Source organism: Ranitomeya imitator, chromosome 3 (genome assembly GCF_032444005.1).
Source record: "Ranitomeya imitator isolate aRanImi1 chromosome 3, aRanImi1.pri, whole genome shotgun sequence".
Classification (NCBI taxonomy): domain Eukaryota; kingdom Metazoa; phylum Chordata; class Amphibia; order Anura; family Dendrobatidae; genus Ranitomeya; species Ranitomeya imitator.
Window position 1 is genome coordinate 254,736,032 of NC_091284.1, and position 19,597 is coordinate 254,755,628.

The following is a 19,597-nucleotide window of genomic DNA, read 5'->3' on the forward strand; positions in this document are numbered from 1 at the left end:
GTTGACTTTGTGAAACTTTCTCCCATCTCCCTACTGCATCTGTGGAGCTCAGCCACAGTGATCTTGTGGTTCTTCTTTACCTCTCTCACCAAGGCTCTTCTCCCACGATTGCTCAGTTTGGCTGGACGGCCAGGTCTAGGAAGACTTCTGGTGGTCCCAAACTTCTTCCATTTAAGGATTATGGAGGCCACTGTACTCTTAGGAACCTTGAGTACTGCAGAAATTCTGTTGTAACCTTGGCCAGATCTGTGCCTTGCCACAATTCTGTCTCTGAGCTCCTTGGCCAGTTCCTTTGACCTCATGATTCTCATTTGGTCTGACATGCACTGTGAGCTGTGAGGTCTTATATAGACAGGTGTGTGCCTTTCCAAATCAAGTCCTATCAGTTTAATTAAACACAGCTGGACCAATGAAGGAGTAGAACCAGCTCAAAGAGGATCACAAGGAAATGGCAGTATGTGTCTTAAATATGAGTGTCTGAGCAAAGGGTCTGAATACTTATGACCATATGATATTTCAGTTGTTTTTTTTTATTAAATTTTCAAAAAATTTTACATTCCTGTTTTTTTTTAGTCAAGATGGGATGCAGAGTGTACATTAATGTGAAAAAAAAAAAAAACTTTTTTGAATTTACCAAATGGCTGCAAAAATACAGTGAAAAATTTAAAGGGGTCTGAATACTTTCTGTACCTACTGTTACTGGTTTAAAGGGAACCTGTCACCCCTCTCAGGCGTTTGTAACTAAAAGAGCCACCTTGTGCAGCAGAAATTCTGCATTCTAACAAGGTACTGTAGCTCTTCTAGTTATGCTCCCTGCACACGCTGAAATAAACGTTTATAAAATGTGCCCCCTCATACCGTGAAACTGTCCCGGAGGCGGGACTTTCCTTCCTAATCAGACGCAGCACAACCGTCACTCCGGGCCTATGCGCGCTGGGCGCCGCCTCCTCTTGCAGCATTATCGGCGCCTGCGCATTAAGTTTTTTTTTTTCGGGCATGCGCAGCTGCCTGCCCTTCGTACTTACAGCACAGGCGCCGGGGACGATAATGCAGCAAGAGGAGGCGGCGGCGCCCGGAGTGACGGCTGTGTTGCGTCTGATTAGGAAGGAGAGTCCCGCACCCAGGACAGTTTCACGGTATGTGGGGGCACATTTTATAAACCTTTATTTCCGCGTGTTCAGGCATCATAACTAAAAGAGCCACCTTGTCAGAATGCAGCACAAGGTGGCTCTTTTAGTTACAAACGCCTGAGGGGGGTGACAGGTTCCCTTTAATGATATAAAAATTGACAGTTTGAAAATTGCGATTTTTTTTTTTTTTTTTTTTTTTTTTTTTTTTGTTTCTTCAAACTTTTCTACAAATTTGTGATATTTTTACAAATAAACGCAAATCATATCAAATAAATTTTACCAATATCATGAAGTACAATATGTCACGAAAAAACAGGCTCCGAATCAGTATGATTTGTTGAAGTGTTCCAGAGTTATTACATACACTGTGTTCCAAATTATTATGCAAATTGGATTTAAGTGTCATAAAAATTTAATTGTTTTGTTTTTCAAATAAACTCATGGATGGTATTGTGTCTCAGGGCTCAATGGATCACTGAAATCAATCTTAAACACGTGATAATTAGTTTTCCAGGTGATTCTAATTAAAGGAAAACTACTTAAGGCTATGTTCACACCTTGCGTCGGGTCCCTGCGGGTTCTCCCGCAGCGGATTTGATAAATCTGCAGGGCAAAACAACTGCGGTTCTCCCTGCAGATTTATCGCGGTTTGTTCCGCGTTTTCCGCTGCGGGTTTCCGCCTATACTATTGATGCTGCATATGCAGCAATATGCAGCATCAATAGTAATGTTAAAAATAATAAAAATTGGTTATACTCACCCTCTGACGTCCGGATCTCCTGGGCGCTGCACCCGGCGGTCCGGTTCCAAAGATGCTGTGGGAGAAGGACCCTTCGTGACGTCACGATCATGTGACCGCGACGTCACCGCAGGTCCTGGTCGCACAGCAACTCTGACCGGACGGCCGCGTGCAGCGCCCAGGAGCTCCGGACATCAGAGGGTGAGTATAACCAGATTTTTTATTTTTTAACCCCAAATATGGTTCCCAGGGCCTGGAGGAGAGTCTCCTCTCCTCCACCCCGGGTACCACCCGCACATTATCCGCTTACTTCCCGCAACGTGGGCACAGCCCCATGCGGGAAGTAAGCGGTTCAATGTATTCCTATGGGTGCAGAATCGCAGCGATTCTGCACAAAGAAGTGACATGCTGCGGGTTGTAAACCGCTGCGTTCCCGCGCGGTTTTTCCCGCAGCATGTGCACAGCGGTTTGCGGTTTCCATAGGGTTTACATGTTACTGTAAACGCTATGGAAACTGCTGCGGACCCGCAGCATCAAAATCGCGGCGGTTCCGCGGTAAAAACCGCTAAGTGTGAATATAGCCTATAGATTATGTTCCACATTATTAAGCAGGCCACAGGTTTCAAGTAACATGGGAAAGAAAAAGGATCTCTGCTGCTGAAAAGCATTAAATAGGGCAATACCTTGGACAAGGTATGAAAACATTAGAAAACATTAGCAAGATTGCCTTGCGCAGGCGTGTACTACGGAGGCATCTTCCTCTGACCTCAACTGTACAGAGAACCTTTGGAGTATCATCCAGCACAAGATCTATGAGGGTGGGAGGCAGTTCACATCAAAACAGCAGCTCTGGGACGCTATTCTGTCTTCATGCAAAGAAATACAAGCAGAAACTCTCCAAAAACTCACAAGTTCGATGGATGCAAGAATTGTGAGGGTGATATCAAAGAAGGGGTCCTATGTTAACATGTAATTGTGTAACTGTTAGGAGGTTTTGGAGTTAAATAGCTTTTTTGTTCAGTGAATGTAACCTTCCTAATGCTGCAAATTCCACAAATGAGCATTTTCAGTTCTTTAAAACATATCAAATGTATAGAAATTCTACTGTGCCTAATAATTTGGAACAGTGCGTTTTGAGTTTTTATTCATTTTGGAGATTATACTGTTATCATTGGGAGGTTTCTTCAATAAAATTCGATGAATACTCTAACGGGTGATGACTTTTATTAGACTGACTGTCATTTGCACCGACCATTTAGGAAAATCTGAGAAAAATATCATTTGCATAATAATTTGGAACACAGTGTAAAGTGACAGTGGTCAGAATTGGAAAGTGAGGCTTGGTCATGAAGGTCAAAATAATCTTGGTCATTAAGGGGGTAAACTGGCACTGACTAGACAGAAATGGGCCATCCTCAGTGAGGTTTTGCCCAAAAGCGGATATCCAACATGCCAGGGCAAATTGCAGAAGTCTTGAAAATTAAGATCAACACTGTAAATATCGAGTCTTTACATAAACTTGATTTATCTGTCAGTAAAAGTGCAAACCCTTATAAAATGCATAGAATTGTACTTCAGTAACCATGGAAACATCAGACTAAAGATCTAAGAACATTGAAGCCGCATACGTGTGAAAATCAAAATTTGAGTGCATCTCAAAACCTTTGTCCATGACTGTACATTGGGAATGTTCTTTGCGCTACAATTATTGTAGCACTATACAATTCAGAATGTGATTTCTTGCCACTTACAGTAGATTGCTTTTTTCCGATTGTCTTTTAGAAATGTTGTAGGTATAGTGTGAAAACATTTTCTGCTTTTTTATTTAAATCTTTGTGCTGAAATCAATGTTTAAGAGGTTGTCCGATAACACCGCATTGATATCTTATCTATCAGATAGGCTATCAATAGGAGATCAGCGGGCATCAGCCACCTTGCGCCTCCATTTATCAACTGAAAACCGCTCTGGCGGTTGCTGGATGTAAACCTATGGAATGGAGCTATAGAGCGCAGCTCCATTCAGTATGTAGTGGTTGCTGCCTGGTACTGCAGATCAACTGCTACGTAAAAGTATTAGAATAGCGGCTACTGCAGTACAGCTCCTATTTCAAAGTATAGGGATAGTGGCTGCTACCGCATAGTGCAGAATAACTGCTTACGCAAAAGTATAGGAATAGCGGCTACTGCCGGGTACTGCAGAAAAGCTCCTATTCAAAAGTATATGAATGGCGGCTACTGCCGGGTACTGCAGAAAAACTCCTATTCAAAAGTATAGGAATGGCGGCTACTGCCGGGTGCTGCAGAAAAGCTCCTATTCAAAAGTATAGGAATGGCGGCTACTGCCGGGTGCTGCAGAAAAGCTCCTATTCAAAAGTATAGGAGTGGCGGCTACTGCCGGGTACTGCAGAAAAGCTCCTATTCAAAAGTATAGGAGTGGCTGCTACTGCCGGGTACTGCAGAAAAGCTCCTATTCAAAAGTATAGGAATGGCGGCTACTGCCGGGTACTGCAGAAAAGCTCCTATTCAAAAGTATAGGAATGGCGGCTACTGCCGGGTACTGCAGAAAAGCTCCTATTCAAAAGTATAGGAATGGCGGCTACTGCCGGGTACTGCAGAAAAGCTCCTATTCAAAAGTATAGGAATGGCGGCTACTGCCGGGTACTGCAGAAAAGCTCCTATTCAAAAGTATAGGATTGGCGGCTACTGCCGGGTACTGCAGAAAAGCTCCTATTCAAAAGTATAGGAATGGCGGCTACTGCCGGGTACTGCAGAAAAGCTCCTATTCAAAAGTATAGGAATGGCGGCTACTGCCGGGTACTGCAGAAAAGCTCCTATTCAAAAGTATAGGAATGGCGGCTACTGCCGGGTACTGCAGAAAAGCTCTTATTCACAAGTATAGGAATGGCGGCTACTGCCGGGTACTGCAGAAAAGCTCCTATTCAAAAGTATAGGAATGGCGGCTACTGCTGGGTACTGCAGAAAAGCTCCTATTCAAAAGTATAGGAATGGCGGCTACTGCTTGGTACTGCAGAAAAGCTCCTATTCAAAAGTATAGGATTGGCGGCTACTGCCGGGTACTGCAGAAAAGCTCCTATTCAAAAGTATAGGAATGGCGGCTACTGCCGGGTACTGCAGAAAAGCTCCTATTCAAAAGTATAGGATTGGCGGCTACTGCCGGGTACTGCAGAAAAGCTCTTATTCACAAGTATATGAATGGCGGCTACTGCCGGGTACTGCAGAAAAGCTCTTATTCACAAGTATAGGAGCCGTTTTGCAGTACCTGGCATTGGCTGCTATACTACACAAGGAGCTGCGTTCTTCCATGGAGCAAATAATGATGGGGGTGTTGGGGTTTTGAACTCCCACTGATCTCATACTGATGACTTATCTTGTCGATAGGTTATCAATATGATGTGACCAGACAACCTCTTTAATGTATTTTTTCGTTGTTTGCTTGTTTTTTAAAGTCTGCTTTATTATTCTGTGAACTTGTTTGTTAACTCCTCTCCGACATGTTATGTGCTGTACATGTATATCACACTCTGGGTGTGGGGTATGGAGTGGACTCGGGAAGCTGAGCCTGCTCCATGTAAGCAGATGCTGTCTGTTGTACAGCCAGCATTTACCAGTCTGTTTGGAGCTAAGCTTTGTTTTCCGCAGATAACCCCATAAATGCCACCATCAGTCGCTCCCAGCAGCATTTTAAAGCGTGCAGTCCCAGGTACTCATCAACTGCGGAGGGCCTGCTGCCATTGAAATTAAAGGCATTAAAAAACTGATTTGGTATCACTGTGTCAGGAAAAGTCTAAGGGTATGTTCACACGTTCAGGATTTCCATCCTTTTTTTTTCAGGACAGTTTTTTTTAAAAAACTGCAGCTCTTGGCAGAAAACGCAGGTCCTTTTTTTGGTCCTTTTTTTGTCCTTTTTTGATGCGTTTTTTGATGCGTTTTTTTATCCTTTTTTTATGCAGTTTTCTATGCAGAGACTGTGTGTTTCCTAGGAAGCTTTTTAGGGCTAAAATGGCTGAAAATACCCTAACCCTACCCCTAACCCTAACCCTACCCCTACCCCTAACCCTACCCCTAACCCTACCCCTAACCCTAACCCTACCCCTAACCCTAACCCTACCCCTAACCCTACCCCTAACCCTACCCCTACCCCTATTCTAACCTTAGTGAAAAAAAAAAAAAAAAATAATTCTTAATTTTTTTATTGTCCCTACCAATGGGGGTGACAAAGTGGGGGGGGTGTCATTTACTATTTTTTTATTTTGATCACTGAGATAGGTTATATCTCAGTGATCAAAATGCACTTTGGAGCGAATCTGCCGGCCGGCAGATTCGGCGGGCGCACTGCGCATGCGCCCGCCATTTTGCAAGATGGCGGCGCCCAGGGAGAAGACGGCCGGACGGACACCGGGACGCCGGGTAAGTATAAGGGGGGGAGATTAGGGCACGGGGGGGGGGCATCGGAGCACTGGGGGGGGGGGCATCGGAGCACGGGGGGGCGGGATCGGAGCACGGGGGGGCAGCCACACTCCGCCCACGCACTTCCGCCCGCTCCCCCGCACTTCCTGCTGCAGCGGTTCTGCACATCAAATCGCAGTAAAACCCGCAGATATATTTTTGATCTGCGGGTTTTACTGCGATTTTGACCTCACAATGGAGGTCTATGGGTGCAGAACCGCTGCGGTTCAGGAAAAAGAAGTGACATGCTCCTTCTTTTTTGCCGCAGCTATTCTGCGCGGCTTTTTAAACGAAATTACGGACCATGTGCACAGCAGTGACTGTTTTCCATAGGGTTACATTGTTATGTACCCTGCATGGAAAACTGCTGCGGAACCGCAGCGGCAATACCGCTGCGGTTCCGCAGTAAAAAACGCACTGTGTGAACATGGCCTAAATTTATCACTTAAAGCAAAAATATCAAAATTCCAGAATTTCTGTGTTTTTTGGTTGCTTCAGCACCTACAAAAATGCAGTAAAAAGCCCCAAAATATTATCAATTAAAAAAAAAACAAAAAAAAAACCTCATGGCTCAACAGACAAGCTCTTCCACAGCTCTTTCTCCAAAGAAAATCATTAAATTAATAAATTGTGAGTCTAAGAGAATGGAAATATAAGCAAATGTATTACGGTATTTATTTATTTATACAAATTTCTGATTTTTTTTTCCGACTGCTAAAATACAATTTTGGTATGGCTGTATTAATCCTGACCTGAAGAGATGTGTTGCTGGGCTATTTTTACTACACAATGAACAACATAAAAGCAAAGCGCAAAACACAGTGGCAAAATTGCAAAGAAAACATATGTTGACTTTATGCCTTAAGGACCAAGCCTAAATTGTCGGAATACACAGACACCACCAAATTGCAGATATAATCAGGCAATGTATAACTGAACATTTGTACATTTAGGGGCGCTGCAACCCTACAAGTAGCTGCATGGACCATGTATAGTTGTTTGCAGTGCTTGTGATTTTGGAATTGGGAACACTGCTGTATAAACAAGATCGTAATGACACATCGAGAGAAATTCACAGAGAATCTCCTACCCAAAGTCTTTACAAAATTGCAGGCTCTGCATGTAAATCATACTTATGCCATCGGTATGTGCTAGCCCTTTAATACTGAAGAGATTTTGTAGAAAATGCTTTTTTGGGTGCTGGTTTTCAAAGCCCCTCTTGTGTTGTGTCACAGGAACACTCTGAGCCATTGTCTTGGTGTCTATCAGCAGTATTAATGTAATATATCTTAATCAGGATTGACGCTTTCTCCATCTGATTTTCCTCTTCCAGGTCATTATGACAAATGTGTCTTTAGTCTTCGTGAAGAGAACAAGAGTGACCTGACACTGGTGCTGAATTATATCTTCTCCCATGCTCAAGTCACCAAGAAGAATCTGCTCATAACTATGCTGATTGTAAGTCGCCTATTATGATAATAAGTAAATGTAGAATACACAAAGAACAACTGTTTAGAGAAAAGTTTTTTTTTTAATAACTCGGGATGTTTTAATTAAATTGAAAGCTGCATTGAATCTTACATGGGACTGCTCTGCCTATCGGCTGAAATTCATGTATTAAAGAAGCACTCTCATCAAAATTTTATCCTCTTAATATATTGCAATAATTATATAACCTAGCACTTACCGTATATAGTCGAGTATAAGCTGACCTGAGAATAAGCTGAGACCCCTATCTTTAACACAAAAAAATGGGAAAACTTAATGACTCGAGTATAAGCCTAGGGTGGAAAATGCAGCAGCTACCGTTAAATGTCAAAAATAAAAATAGGTACCGTATATACTCGAGTATAAGCCGACCCGAGTATAAGCCGACTCCCCTAATTTTGCCACAAAAAACTGGGAAAACTTATTGACTCGAGTATAAGCCTAGGGTGGAAATGCAGCAGCTACCGGTGAATTTCAATAATAAAAATAGATCATTATTTCCCCATAGCTGTGCCATATAGTGCTCTGCGCCGTTCATTATTGCCCTATAGCTCTGCCCCATATAGTGATCTGCGCCGTTCATTATTGCCCTATAGCTGTGCCCCATATAGTGCTCTGCACCGTTCATTATTGCCCTATAGCTGTGCCCCATATAGTGCTCTGCACCGTTCATTATTGCCCTATAGCTGTGCCCCATATAGTGCTCTGCACCGTTCATTATTGCCCTATAGCTGTGCCCCATATAGTGCTCTGCACCGTTCATTATTGCCCTATAGCTCTGCCCCATATAGTGCTCTTGCACCGTTCATTATTGCCCTATAGCTCTGCCCCATATAGTGCTCTGCACCGTTCATTATTGCCCTATAGCTCTGCCCCATATAGTGCTCTTGCACCGTTCATTATTGCCCTATAGCTCTGCCCCATATAGTGCTCTGCACCGTTCATTATTGCCCTATAGCTGTGCCCCATATAGTGCTCTGCGCCGTTCATTATTGCCCTATAGCTGTCCCCCATATAGTGCTCTGCGCCGTTCATTATTGCCCTATAGCTGTGCCCCATATAGTGCTCTGCACCGTTCATTATTGCCCTATAGCTCTGCCCCATATAGTGCTCTGCACCGTTTATATTGCCCCATAGAAAGCTCTGCCCCATATAGTGCTCTTGCACCGTTCATATTGCCCCATAGAAAGCTCTGCCCTATATAGTGCTCTTGCACCGTTCATATTGCCCCATAGAAAGCTCTGCCCCATATAGTGCTCTGCACCGTTCATTATTGCCCTATAGCTGTGCCCCATTTAGTGCTCTGCGCCGTTCATTATTGCCCTATAGCTGTGCCCCATATAGTGCTCTTGCACCGTTCATTATTGCCCTATAGCTCTGCCCCATATAGTGCTCTGCACTGTTCATTATTGCCCTATAGCTCTGCCCCATATAGTGCTCTTGCACCGTTCATTATTGCCCTATAGCTCTGCCCCATATAGTGCTCTGCACCGTTCATTATTGCCCTATAGCTGTGCCCCATATAGTGCTCTGCGCCGTTCATTATTGCCCTATAGCTGTGCCCCATATAGTGCTCTGCGACGTTCATTATTGCCCTATAGCTGTGCCCCATATAGTGCTCTGCACCGTTCATTATTGCCCTATAGCTCTGCCCCATATAGTGCTCTGCACCGTTTATATTGCCCCATAGAAAGCTCTGCCCCATATAGTGCTCTTGCACCGTTCATATTGCCCCATAGAAAGCTCTGCCCTATATAGTGCTCTTGCACCGTTCATATTGCCCCATAGAAAGCTCTGCCCCATATAGTGCTCTTGCACCGTTCATATTGCCCCATAGAAAGCTCTGCCCCATATAGTGCTCTTGCACCGTTCATATTGCCCCATAGAAAGCTCTGCCCCATATAGTGCTCTTGCAACGTTCATATTGCCCCATAGAAAGCTCTGCCCCATATAGTGCTCTTGCACCGTTCATATTGCCCCATAGAAAGCTCTGCCCCATATAGTGCTCTTGCACCATTCATATTGCCCCATAGAAAGCTCTGCCGTTGTCGCTGCTGCTGCTGCTGCAGTAAAAAAACAAACAAAAAAACACATATTCACCTCTCTTGCTTGCAGCTCCCGGCGTCTCGTTCCGGCGTCTCGTCCCGGCGTCTCCGCTCTGACTGATCAGGCAGAGGGCGCCGCGCACACTATATGCGTCATCGCGCCCTCTGACCTGAACAGTCAGAGCGCAGAGACGCCGGGAAGATGGAGCGACGCCGGGAAGATGGAGCGGCGCCCGGCGGCTGGAACGCGGACAGGTGAATATTACATACTTACCTGGTCCCGGTGTCCGGCTCCTTCTCCCGGACAGCTGTCTTCGGTGCCGCAGCTTCTTCCTCTATCAGCGGTCACCGTTACCGCTGATTAGAGAAATGAATAGGCGGCTCCACTCCTATGGGAGGTGGAGCCGCCTATTCATTTCTCTAATGAGCGGTCCCACGTGACCGCTGATAGAGGAAGAACTGCAGCACCGAAGACCGTGGGACGGCAGGGGGAGCGCCAGGATCGCTGGGACTAGGTAAGTATACCTCAGCGCCCTCTCCCCCTCACCCGCCGACCCCACCGCCGACCGTGACTCGAGTATAAGCCGAGAGGGGCACTTTCAGCCCAAAAATTTGGGCTGAAAATCTCGGCTTATACTCGAGTATATACGGTACCAATAAAAGTAAAATTAATTGAGACATCAGTAGGTTAAGTGTTTTTGAATATCCATATTGAATCAGGAGCCCCATATAATACTCCATACAGTTCATGATGGCCCCATAAGATGCTCCATATTAAAATATGCCCCATATAATGCTGCACAAAGGTTAATAATGGCCCCATAAGATGCTCTATAGACACATTTGCTCCATACATTGCTGCATAAAGATTAATAAGGGCCCCATAAGATGCTCCATAGACATTTGCCCCATATAATGCTGCACAAATGTTGATTATGGCCCAATAAGATGATCCATAGAGATATTTGCCCCATATAATGCTGCACAAATGCTGATTATGGCCCCATAGGATGCTGTATAGAGACATTTGCCCCATATAATGGTGCATAAATGCTGATTATGGCCCCATAGGATGCTCTATAGCAGTGTTCCCCAACTCCAGTCCTCAAGAGCCACCAACAGGTCATGTTTTCAGGATTTCCTTAGTATTTCACAGGTGATGGAATTATTGTCTGTGAAGGTGATGCAATTATCACCTGGGCAATACTAAGGAAATCTTGAAAACATGACCTGTTGGTGGCTCTTGAGGAGCGGAGTTGAGGAACACTGCTCTATAGAGACATTTGCCCCATATAATGCTGCACAAATGCTGATTATGGCCCCATAAGTTGCTCCATAGAGATATTTGCCCCATAAAAAAAAAATGACATACTCACCTCTCGTCACTCAGGCCCCCGGAACTTGCAATATTCACCTGTCCTCGTTCCACTGCCGGGCGCCGATTCTGTCTTCCGCGTCCTCTGCACTGACGTTCAGGCAGAGGGCACACACTAACCACGTCATCACGTCCTCTGACCTGAGCGTCACAGCAGAGGACGCGGAGGAACGAGGACAGGTGAATATCGCACAATGCTGCTCACCCTCCCCATTATACTCACCTGCTCCCAGCGCGGTCCCTGGCAGCTTCCCTGATGGTCTTCTCAGGTCGCTGATAGCTTCTTCCACCGTTGAGCAATCACCGGCACAGCTCATTACAGTAATGAATATGCGGCTCCACCCCTATTTGAGTGGAGTCATCCATATTCATTACTTTAATGAGCGGTACCACGTGACCGCTCAACGCTGGAAGAAGCTGTCAGCGCCTGGAGACCATCGGAGATGCAGGGACCATGCCAGGAGCAGGTAAGTATGTGACAGCCGCCACTCCCCCTCCCCTGCCGACACCCCTGGGACAATGACTCGAGTATAAGCCGAGAGGTGCACTTTCAGCCTAAAAAAAATGGGCTGAAAATCTCGGCTTATACTTGAGTATATACGGTATAGTTGTGCATTGTGCTCTTCCCCCACTTAATTCTTCTCTTTTCCATTAAGTGTATGACATCATGTGATTAAAAACTGACTAGCTGAATCCTTCTAAGGTCTATATAGAAACAGGAGATCAATTTTCCCTGTATGAGTCATGAGTCACTGCAAAAGTCCCTGGCACAGGAGGAGGGAGCAGCTGGGTCAGGAGGGGAAGAGGGGAATGATAAATGCAGGGATGAGAGGCTCCTTGTTTGTACAAGAGCAAAGAATAATTTGCTGGGTAGAAAGGCAAAATGTGCAATTGTATGTACACAGTGCTATATAATATGATGATTGAAATATATTAAGAGGATAAAAACTTTGATGGGAGGCGAGCTTCTTTAGTTGCACTAGATTTTTCAAAACAGCTGACATGTCCTGGGAAAGATGTGGGCTCCCTGCCGGACCCCACATCAAAGAGAGGGAGTATGACGTCGGCGTACTATTACGCCTAAGGTCGGAAATGGGTTAAAAATTGGCATGTACATATGTATTCACACCCTTTTGCTATGATGCCCATAAAATTTCTGGTGCTGGATATTACCTTATAAGTCACATGTTTAGGGAAAGGAAGACCAATGGAATTCCTTGGAATTGGTGGATGTCTCCGGAAAATCTTCAGAAGTGAATCTCTTGGGTCTTCATTCCCTGCATCACTGTCACCACCAATGCAAATCCACATGGTTGGGGAGCTCTGGTTAAATATTAATACCTACAGGGCATCTGGTCATCAGAAACCAGGGCCAGGTTCTCAAACTACAGAGAGCTACAAGCATTATGGGAAGCATGTCAGGACTCTGTTGGACAGTGTCACAGCAGTTTCATTTTTTCGTCACCCCTTAGGTCCGAGACATCACCTTCAATCTTTAACCTCGAAAATCTTTCTTTGGGCAGAAAAGACAGTTCTAGCCAACTGGGCAGTACACCTGACAGGATCACAGAACCAGGTGGCAGATTTCCTTAGCAGAGCAAGTGTGGTCCTCGGAATGGAAATGGAATTGTACTACACCAGAATATATAGGCCTCAGGGAGGACCTTCAGGAGTTAATATAATAAGGAGGAACTCGTACAATAAGGACCTACTAGGAACCTTTATATTCTAGAAACTTCACTACTGTACTGCCTAAAATGTATGTGCTCCAGGGAGTTCCTTCCATGAGCTCATACGATAAAGTCCTATTAGGAGCCCAAACATTCCAGTCACCAACAGCCTAACTAGAGTCTGATGGGCCCTGGTGCAGAATTTGGATCTGGGCTCCCGCACCTGCATATTAGTCAGATGTATGGCCCCTTGTAGTGTTTTAGATCCTATACAGACATACGTGTTCATCCCCTGTCCTGGCTGTCTCTTGTAGTAATCTCCCTCATTCTGAGCGCCTTCCAGTAATAATGTCCCCATCTTGGTCCCTTCCGGTAACAATGTCTCCCATCCTGAGCTCCATGCTGTAACATTTTCCCTGATCCTGGGCCCCTTCCTGGAGTAGTGCCCCCCATTCTGGTATAATGACTTTATGGCCATGCTCATCTGATTGGCTGGCGGCGTGTAATGTGATGCATGGAGCCGGGAGTCTTCTGCACTGCAATACATTTCACCCGAATGTTCATCCTCAGGAGCACATCCAGGTGATATTGGCATCAGCAGTTCCCCCTCCCGCACTGGCCTAGTCACTGTCGCACCCTCTGCAGGCATCATTGTTACACCCCTGCTAGTCATTTCATTCCTGTACTGGCTAGAATGTATGGGCTGCAGGGAATCCTAATAGGTACTTATAGACTCTAGGCTTACCCGCATTCAGCGCGTGGTGGCGGTAAGTGAAGTCCGGAAGACCCGGGGAGAGCAGGCGGTGAGGCTGAGTGGGGAAGTTAGTATTAGTCTTATTCTATTGTTTGTTTGTTTTTATTAACTTTTAGCAGGCCCATTAGGTTTAGCAAAATGGTGGCATGCCATCTTGCTGAATTCATAACGGGCAAATTGCAAAATATCAAAATTCGGGAGTTTAGGATTTTTCAAATAGAATTAAATTCCCCACTAATAAATGTGTACATCTCTACAGCTCTAATTCCAGCTTAGGTTTGGCACAGTAGTGTTTTCTGTGTGAGCTCGTGACCATTGCTGCCTGTGAAGGGACTGTCTGTCTTACGTCAGTCAGTAAGCCAGCCCCCTTCACTGTCATGGCCAATGCATTCACGTTTTTTAATGTGTCACATCTCCCAAACCCTTCACCACATTGTAATTATTGATTTAGGTAGAGAAATTGGCAGTTATGGATTAGGTTTTCGATTTGGTATAGGGGAGTTACAATAAATATATCAATATGTTATGTCTCCTATCATCCTAACGTTGAACACCAGACTGGACTTCTGAGAATACAATCATCTTGCTTATGATGAAGGCTATGATCTTGGGCTTGAATCTCATATGTTTTAATTTGTGAGAGGGGCGAGTTCTCGGTTAGCTAGTGTGATTCTAAGTAACGCTTGCCTTAAGAATCTCATTATTCGAACACAGAACTGTATTTCCTCTGAGAATTCTGGAGTAGCTTTGAGCGGGGCCTGTTCATTTCTCAAGCAATCATAGCTGCGTGATGGAGAGAGAAAATGGCAGCTGTTCCTAGCTCAGGCCTTCAATTTTCTTCAGTGTCCAGCCATTCAAGTGTGTAATTACACAGGGATGACGGGAAAACGTCAGGCCTTGTAAGGGAACTGCTTGCAGGCTTGTGCTTGCAGACTGTGAGAATGAGGACAAGAAAAATTCAATTAATGTGCCTGTATTTTGTATGCTTCGTATATAATTATTAATGTATGCTGTACACCACTATAGAAAGGTCTAGCATGTATTGTAATTTAATCCTTTCCACCCTCATACACTTCTGGTGCCGAATGAGAATATATTCTTCTGGATGGAATGGGCTGAAATTAAACAAGGCGTTTTGTATGGCCTCTTTTTTTGCAATTTTGACATTTAGGACTATTGGTGCAGATTATAGAGAAATATTATAAAAATTCATGAGGCTTTGTTGCTCAGAATATCACTATTAATACAAGTTATTAGGACAGCTAATTTTAGTGAGAAACTTATAAGATAATCATTAGTTATTGGTAACAACCAATGTTTTTCTTAGCACCCCAATCTGGATCTTTTGCATGGATATATTGGTCTTTTTTTGCTCTCTTCAAAGTTTCCATGCTTTCTAATAGCAAGTTTTTACATGTGACCTTCAGTGTAAAGTAGTTCAAAATTTGCCCATTCACATTCTGAGACACTTAAGGGGTTGTCTACTACTCTGACGACCTCGTCTCAATTAGTATAATTCACCATATAAAATAAAAACTCCTTATACTCCCCTCCAGTGCAGTTCCTGAATTTTCTGTGCATGCTGTCCCAGAGCTTGCATGACATTTCCCACAGGGCTCATGTGACATAATCAGCAGCCACTAATGAGCTGCTACACACTTACTTCCTTTAGACTTAACTGAGATCCAGAGGAGGTTGGAGAGCAGTAGCGGTTCTCACTTAGTCCAGGTGTCAGGTTTCATCTGAAGGAGGTGAGAGTGAAGTGGCTGATGATTGGCTGCTGGACTCACTTGGCATAATAGTGTCATGCAAGCCCTGGGAGTCCAGATGCCGAAATGGCGGGAACAGTATCAGAAGGGAGTATGAGCTAGTGTTATTGAGAAACTTATCAGCCTATCAATAGTTATTTGTAACAACCAATCAATGTGGTCAAGGTAGTGGACAACCAATTAAATTCTATCTAGCTGTATTTTGCCTTGGCTGCACAGACTTACACAAGAAGATGCATGTGGCCTTAGCTGTCGAACTGGAGCCTTATTGCTAGATTTAAAGGAAATCCAGGACCACATGACAAACCATTAAAGAAGCACTACTGATAACTTTTTTTTTACTCCTTAAGCCTGTGTAATTGTTAGTATAGTGTTGTCAGTGTGTTAATAAAGTCACCTACCGTGGTCTTCTGCCTCCCCTCATGAGTCACATGACTACTATTCAGATTCTCCTGATCATACTGCACTTTGTGTGAGAACGAGATATCTTATACTTACATTGTAAAAAGAATAGTGATGACCACGGGATGAAAGAAGAGGGGTGTGTTTCCACTGGTGACTCGCGGCTCTGTGGCTAATAGGATGCGTGCTCAGTGACGTCAGTCTTCAGCTGGCAGAGGAACTTTTTTTTTTCTTGCCATGCAGCACACTGAGGAAGGTCTAATACAGGCCAAAACATTTGTGAACCTCATTTTTGGAAGGCGATCACAGGTGAGGGGTGAATTTAATTTATGCACTGAGCAGAGAGAAGCGTCTACGCCCCTGAGGAGGAGGCGAAGGAGAGACCAAAGCCCTGACGTGGCGGGAATGAGCTCCCAAATCAAGACGGGTGGAAGCTATGCTACATCTACTATATAATTGTCTAAGGGTCACTTCTGTCTTTCTGTCTGTCACGGATATTCATTGGTCGCGGCCTCTGTCTGTCATGGAAATCCAAGTCGCTGATTGGTCGTGGCAAAACAGCCACGACCAATCAGCGACGGGCACAGTCTGGTGGCAAAATGGCCGCTCCTTACTCCCCACAGTCAGTGCCCGCTCCGTACTCCCCTCCAGTCAGCGCTCACACAGGGTTAATGGCAGCGCTAATGGACTGCGTGTAACGCACTCCATTAACGCTGCTATTAACCCTGTGTGACCAACTTTTTACTATTGATGCTGCCTATGCAGCATCAATAGTAAAAAGATCTAATGTTAAAAATAATTAAAAAATAAAAAATCGTTATGTACTCACCGTCCGTCGGCCCCTCGGATCCAGAACAGGCCTTTCCCGCTCCTCGGTAACCGCTTCGATGCGGGGGCCAACGGAAGGTGAGTATATAACTATTTTTAAAATCCATGTGGACATGCCGAGTGGAACAGCTTTTGTGTTCTTGGTGGTGTGTGAACATTTTCCTACAGACTTTGACTGTGCAAGTAGCCCATGTGTTCCTGTTTCTGTAATTGTTCTCTTGTGTCTACAAGACTAGGGAGTTACCCACCACTCCTCTTGGGCTATCTGCACAAAAGCTGTTCCACTCGGCATGTCCACATGGATTTTTCCTCTCTGAACCCTGTTCACACAGGTAATATACAGATGATCAGGTTTTTAAATACATCAGATATGGATTGCATACATCAGTTAGGACTGCTCTGATATGGGTATACCTTGACTTTTGGTGGAGCAGCTTAGTATACATTTTTTGCAAAAAATGTATCAACCAAATACCCTGTTTTTTTTACATCTTTTTACTAGCACTTGCGGATTACTGTGATTTTTTGAAACAGAGTGTTTTTGGTTCCACTATGCTCTTTTGTGTCTTCAAGTTTCTTGGTGGTGTGTGAACATTTTCCTACAGACTTGTTCACTGTGCAAGTAGCCCACGTGTTCCTGTTTCACAAATAGGGACTTTGGCCAGAGGGGATGCCGCTGGTTGTTCCAGAGTTCTAGAGTACATGATAATAAATGACTCTAATGTATGATTCATTGCCCCCCTGTAGTACAGAGGCGCCGGTGACACCACATGTAACATTACTGATGGCAGGAGAGTGTCAGGACATACTAGGTGAAGTGTGAGGAAGGCTGGAGGGGGTGACCTAAAAACTAAACAAAAATGAAGAGTTTTGGGACACATTAAAGGGAACCTGTCACCCCGTTTTTTCAAGAAGAGCTAAAAATAGCGTTAAATAGGGGCAGAGCTGGGCTTTACATTAGTGTATTTTTGGAGCCTTTATTCCCCACCTATGCTGCCGAAATACCTTTGTAAAGTCGCCGTTTTGGGCTGTCACTCACGCTGGTCAGGTCATATGGGCGTGGTGACAGCGCTGTTTCTCCCCCAGATCTCTGTTGGTGGCATAGTGGTGTGCGCATGTCCAAGTGGCGAATCCACTGCGCAGCTTCAAGGAAAATAGCGCGATCTGTGCTATTCAGGCGTTTATCGGTGGGCGCGGCCATCTTTGTGAGGTCGCGCGTGCGCAGATGGTTCTTCTCGGCTTCCCGGGGCTTCAGGAAAATGGCCGCGGGATGCCGCGCGTGCGCAGATGGCGATCTCGACGGCCATTTTCCTGAAGCCGAGTTCGCATCTCCAAAGTTCGGTTCGGCTCCAAAGCCGAGTTCGGCTCCAAAATACACTAATGTAAAGCCCAGCTCTGCCCCTATTTAACGCTATTTTTAGCTCTTCTTGAAAAAACGGGGTGACAGGTTCCCTTTAAAGCAACATCCAGATCATAATTTTTTGGGGGGTGACCGGAAAAGCCCTTAAATTATAAATGACTAAAGTGAATATAATGCATTGAATAAGGTCTTTTTTAGATAAATGTATTTGGCTCCTTCCACACAGTGTTTTTGCTCCCGTTTGTTGGTCCCATTGCAAAGAAGGATTTGAGAGATGCGCCGACAAGGCCATAGACTGCACTGGTGCTGGCAGTGTCAGCTTGTCCTCTGCATGCATCATTTTCGGGTGTATGCGCCTACTGGAGGCAGACTCTCAGTTGAAGTATACCGCGTCTGGGTGTCCTCCTCTGGTAGGCATGTACGCCTGAAAATGATGCACGTCAGATGTTGTCACTGTCGGTGCATACACCCTAATCTTAACGGGACCAACAAACGTGGGCAAAAATGCTTTGTGAAGGCAGCCTTACAGATGACTTTTTAGTTCCCTGTCTTGGATGCAACATTTCAGAACTAGAGCTGGAATATCATAACTCCAGCTTCTTATGAACTGTTGGAGGTGTAGTAAAAAGTCACCCCTATGTCCTATCCAAAAATAATGATTTTTATTTTTTTTGTGCATTAATTTATTTTGTGTGTGTGGAACTAGTTAATTGTTTTTGGCCGCTGTCATTTTTCACTTCCTGAAATTTGTTTAATCTGTTAGAAATGTATTAGACTTTTTTTTTGTAATGATAGCCTGGTAATATGATTGTAGCTTGTAGTGGGTATCATTAAAGGAATGGACAACATACTTTATGGTAAAGATCTGCTTGGTACTACAAGATGTATAAACCTTATTGATGATTGCCTATGTGAGGATGAGGTAGGAGGAGGCTGAATGGAATGGTGCTGCACTTCAATTAGCTATATTTCAGGCTGAATCATGGTTATGAATCTTGGCTATTAAACAGGATCAAAATTGCAGCTCTACGTGCGACCTAGCCTGAATTGTTCATTAAAGGGAACCTGTCACCCCAAAAATCGTATATGAGCTAAGGCCACTGGCATCAGGGGCTTATCTACAGCATTCTGTAATGTTGCATAAAAGCCCCCGATGTAACCTGAGGGTATGTGCACATGTCTGGTTTTCTTGCAGAAATTTCCAGCCAAAAAACGGACATTTCTGCCGGAAATCCGCCTGCGTTTTTTTTACACGTTTTTTGTGCGTTTTTTGTGCGTTTTTTCCCCAATGCATTAAATAGTGGGAAAAATGCAAAAAATCAGCAAAATTAATGAACATGCTGCTTTTTTGTTACTGTGATGCCTTTTTTTTGCAGAAAAAAACGCATCATGTGCACAAAAATTGCAGAATGCTTTCTAAATGATAGGATGCATATGTCTGCATTTTTAATGTGTTTTTATAGCATTTTTATCACGAAAAAATGCGAAAAAACCTGAATGTGTGCACATACCCTGAAAGATGAGAAGAAGAGGTTAGATTATACTCACCTGGGGGGCGGTCCCGCTGCGG

The 19,597-nt window shown here is 44.4% G+C and overlaps 1 protein-coding gene across 2 annotated transcripts in view; it reads left to right on the plus strand.

The window, feature by feature from the left end:
* Positions 1-19,597, plus strand: part of ACACA (acetyl-CoA carboxylase alpha) — a 575,142-nt gene that overhangs the window by 132,391 nt on the left and 423,154 nt on the right. For both annotated transcript variants that reach the window (XM_069756397.1, XM_069756396.1), the window contains exon 25: positions 7,670-7,794. In XM_069756397.1, coding sequence (XP_069612498.1) covers positions 7,670-7,794 — 125 coding nt within the window. The remainder of the gene's footprint in view (positions 1-7,669; positions 7,795-19,597) is intronic.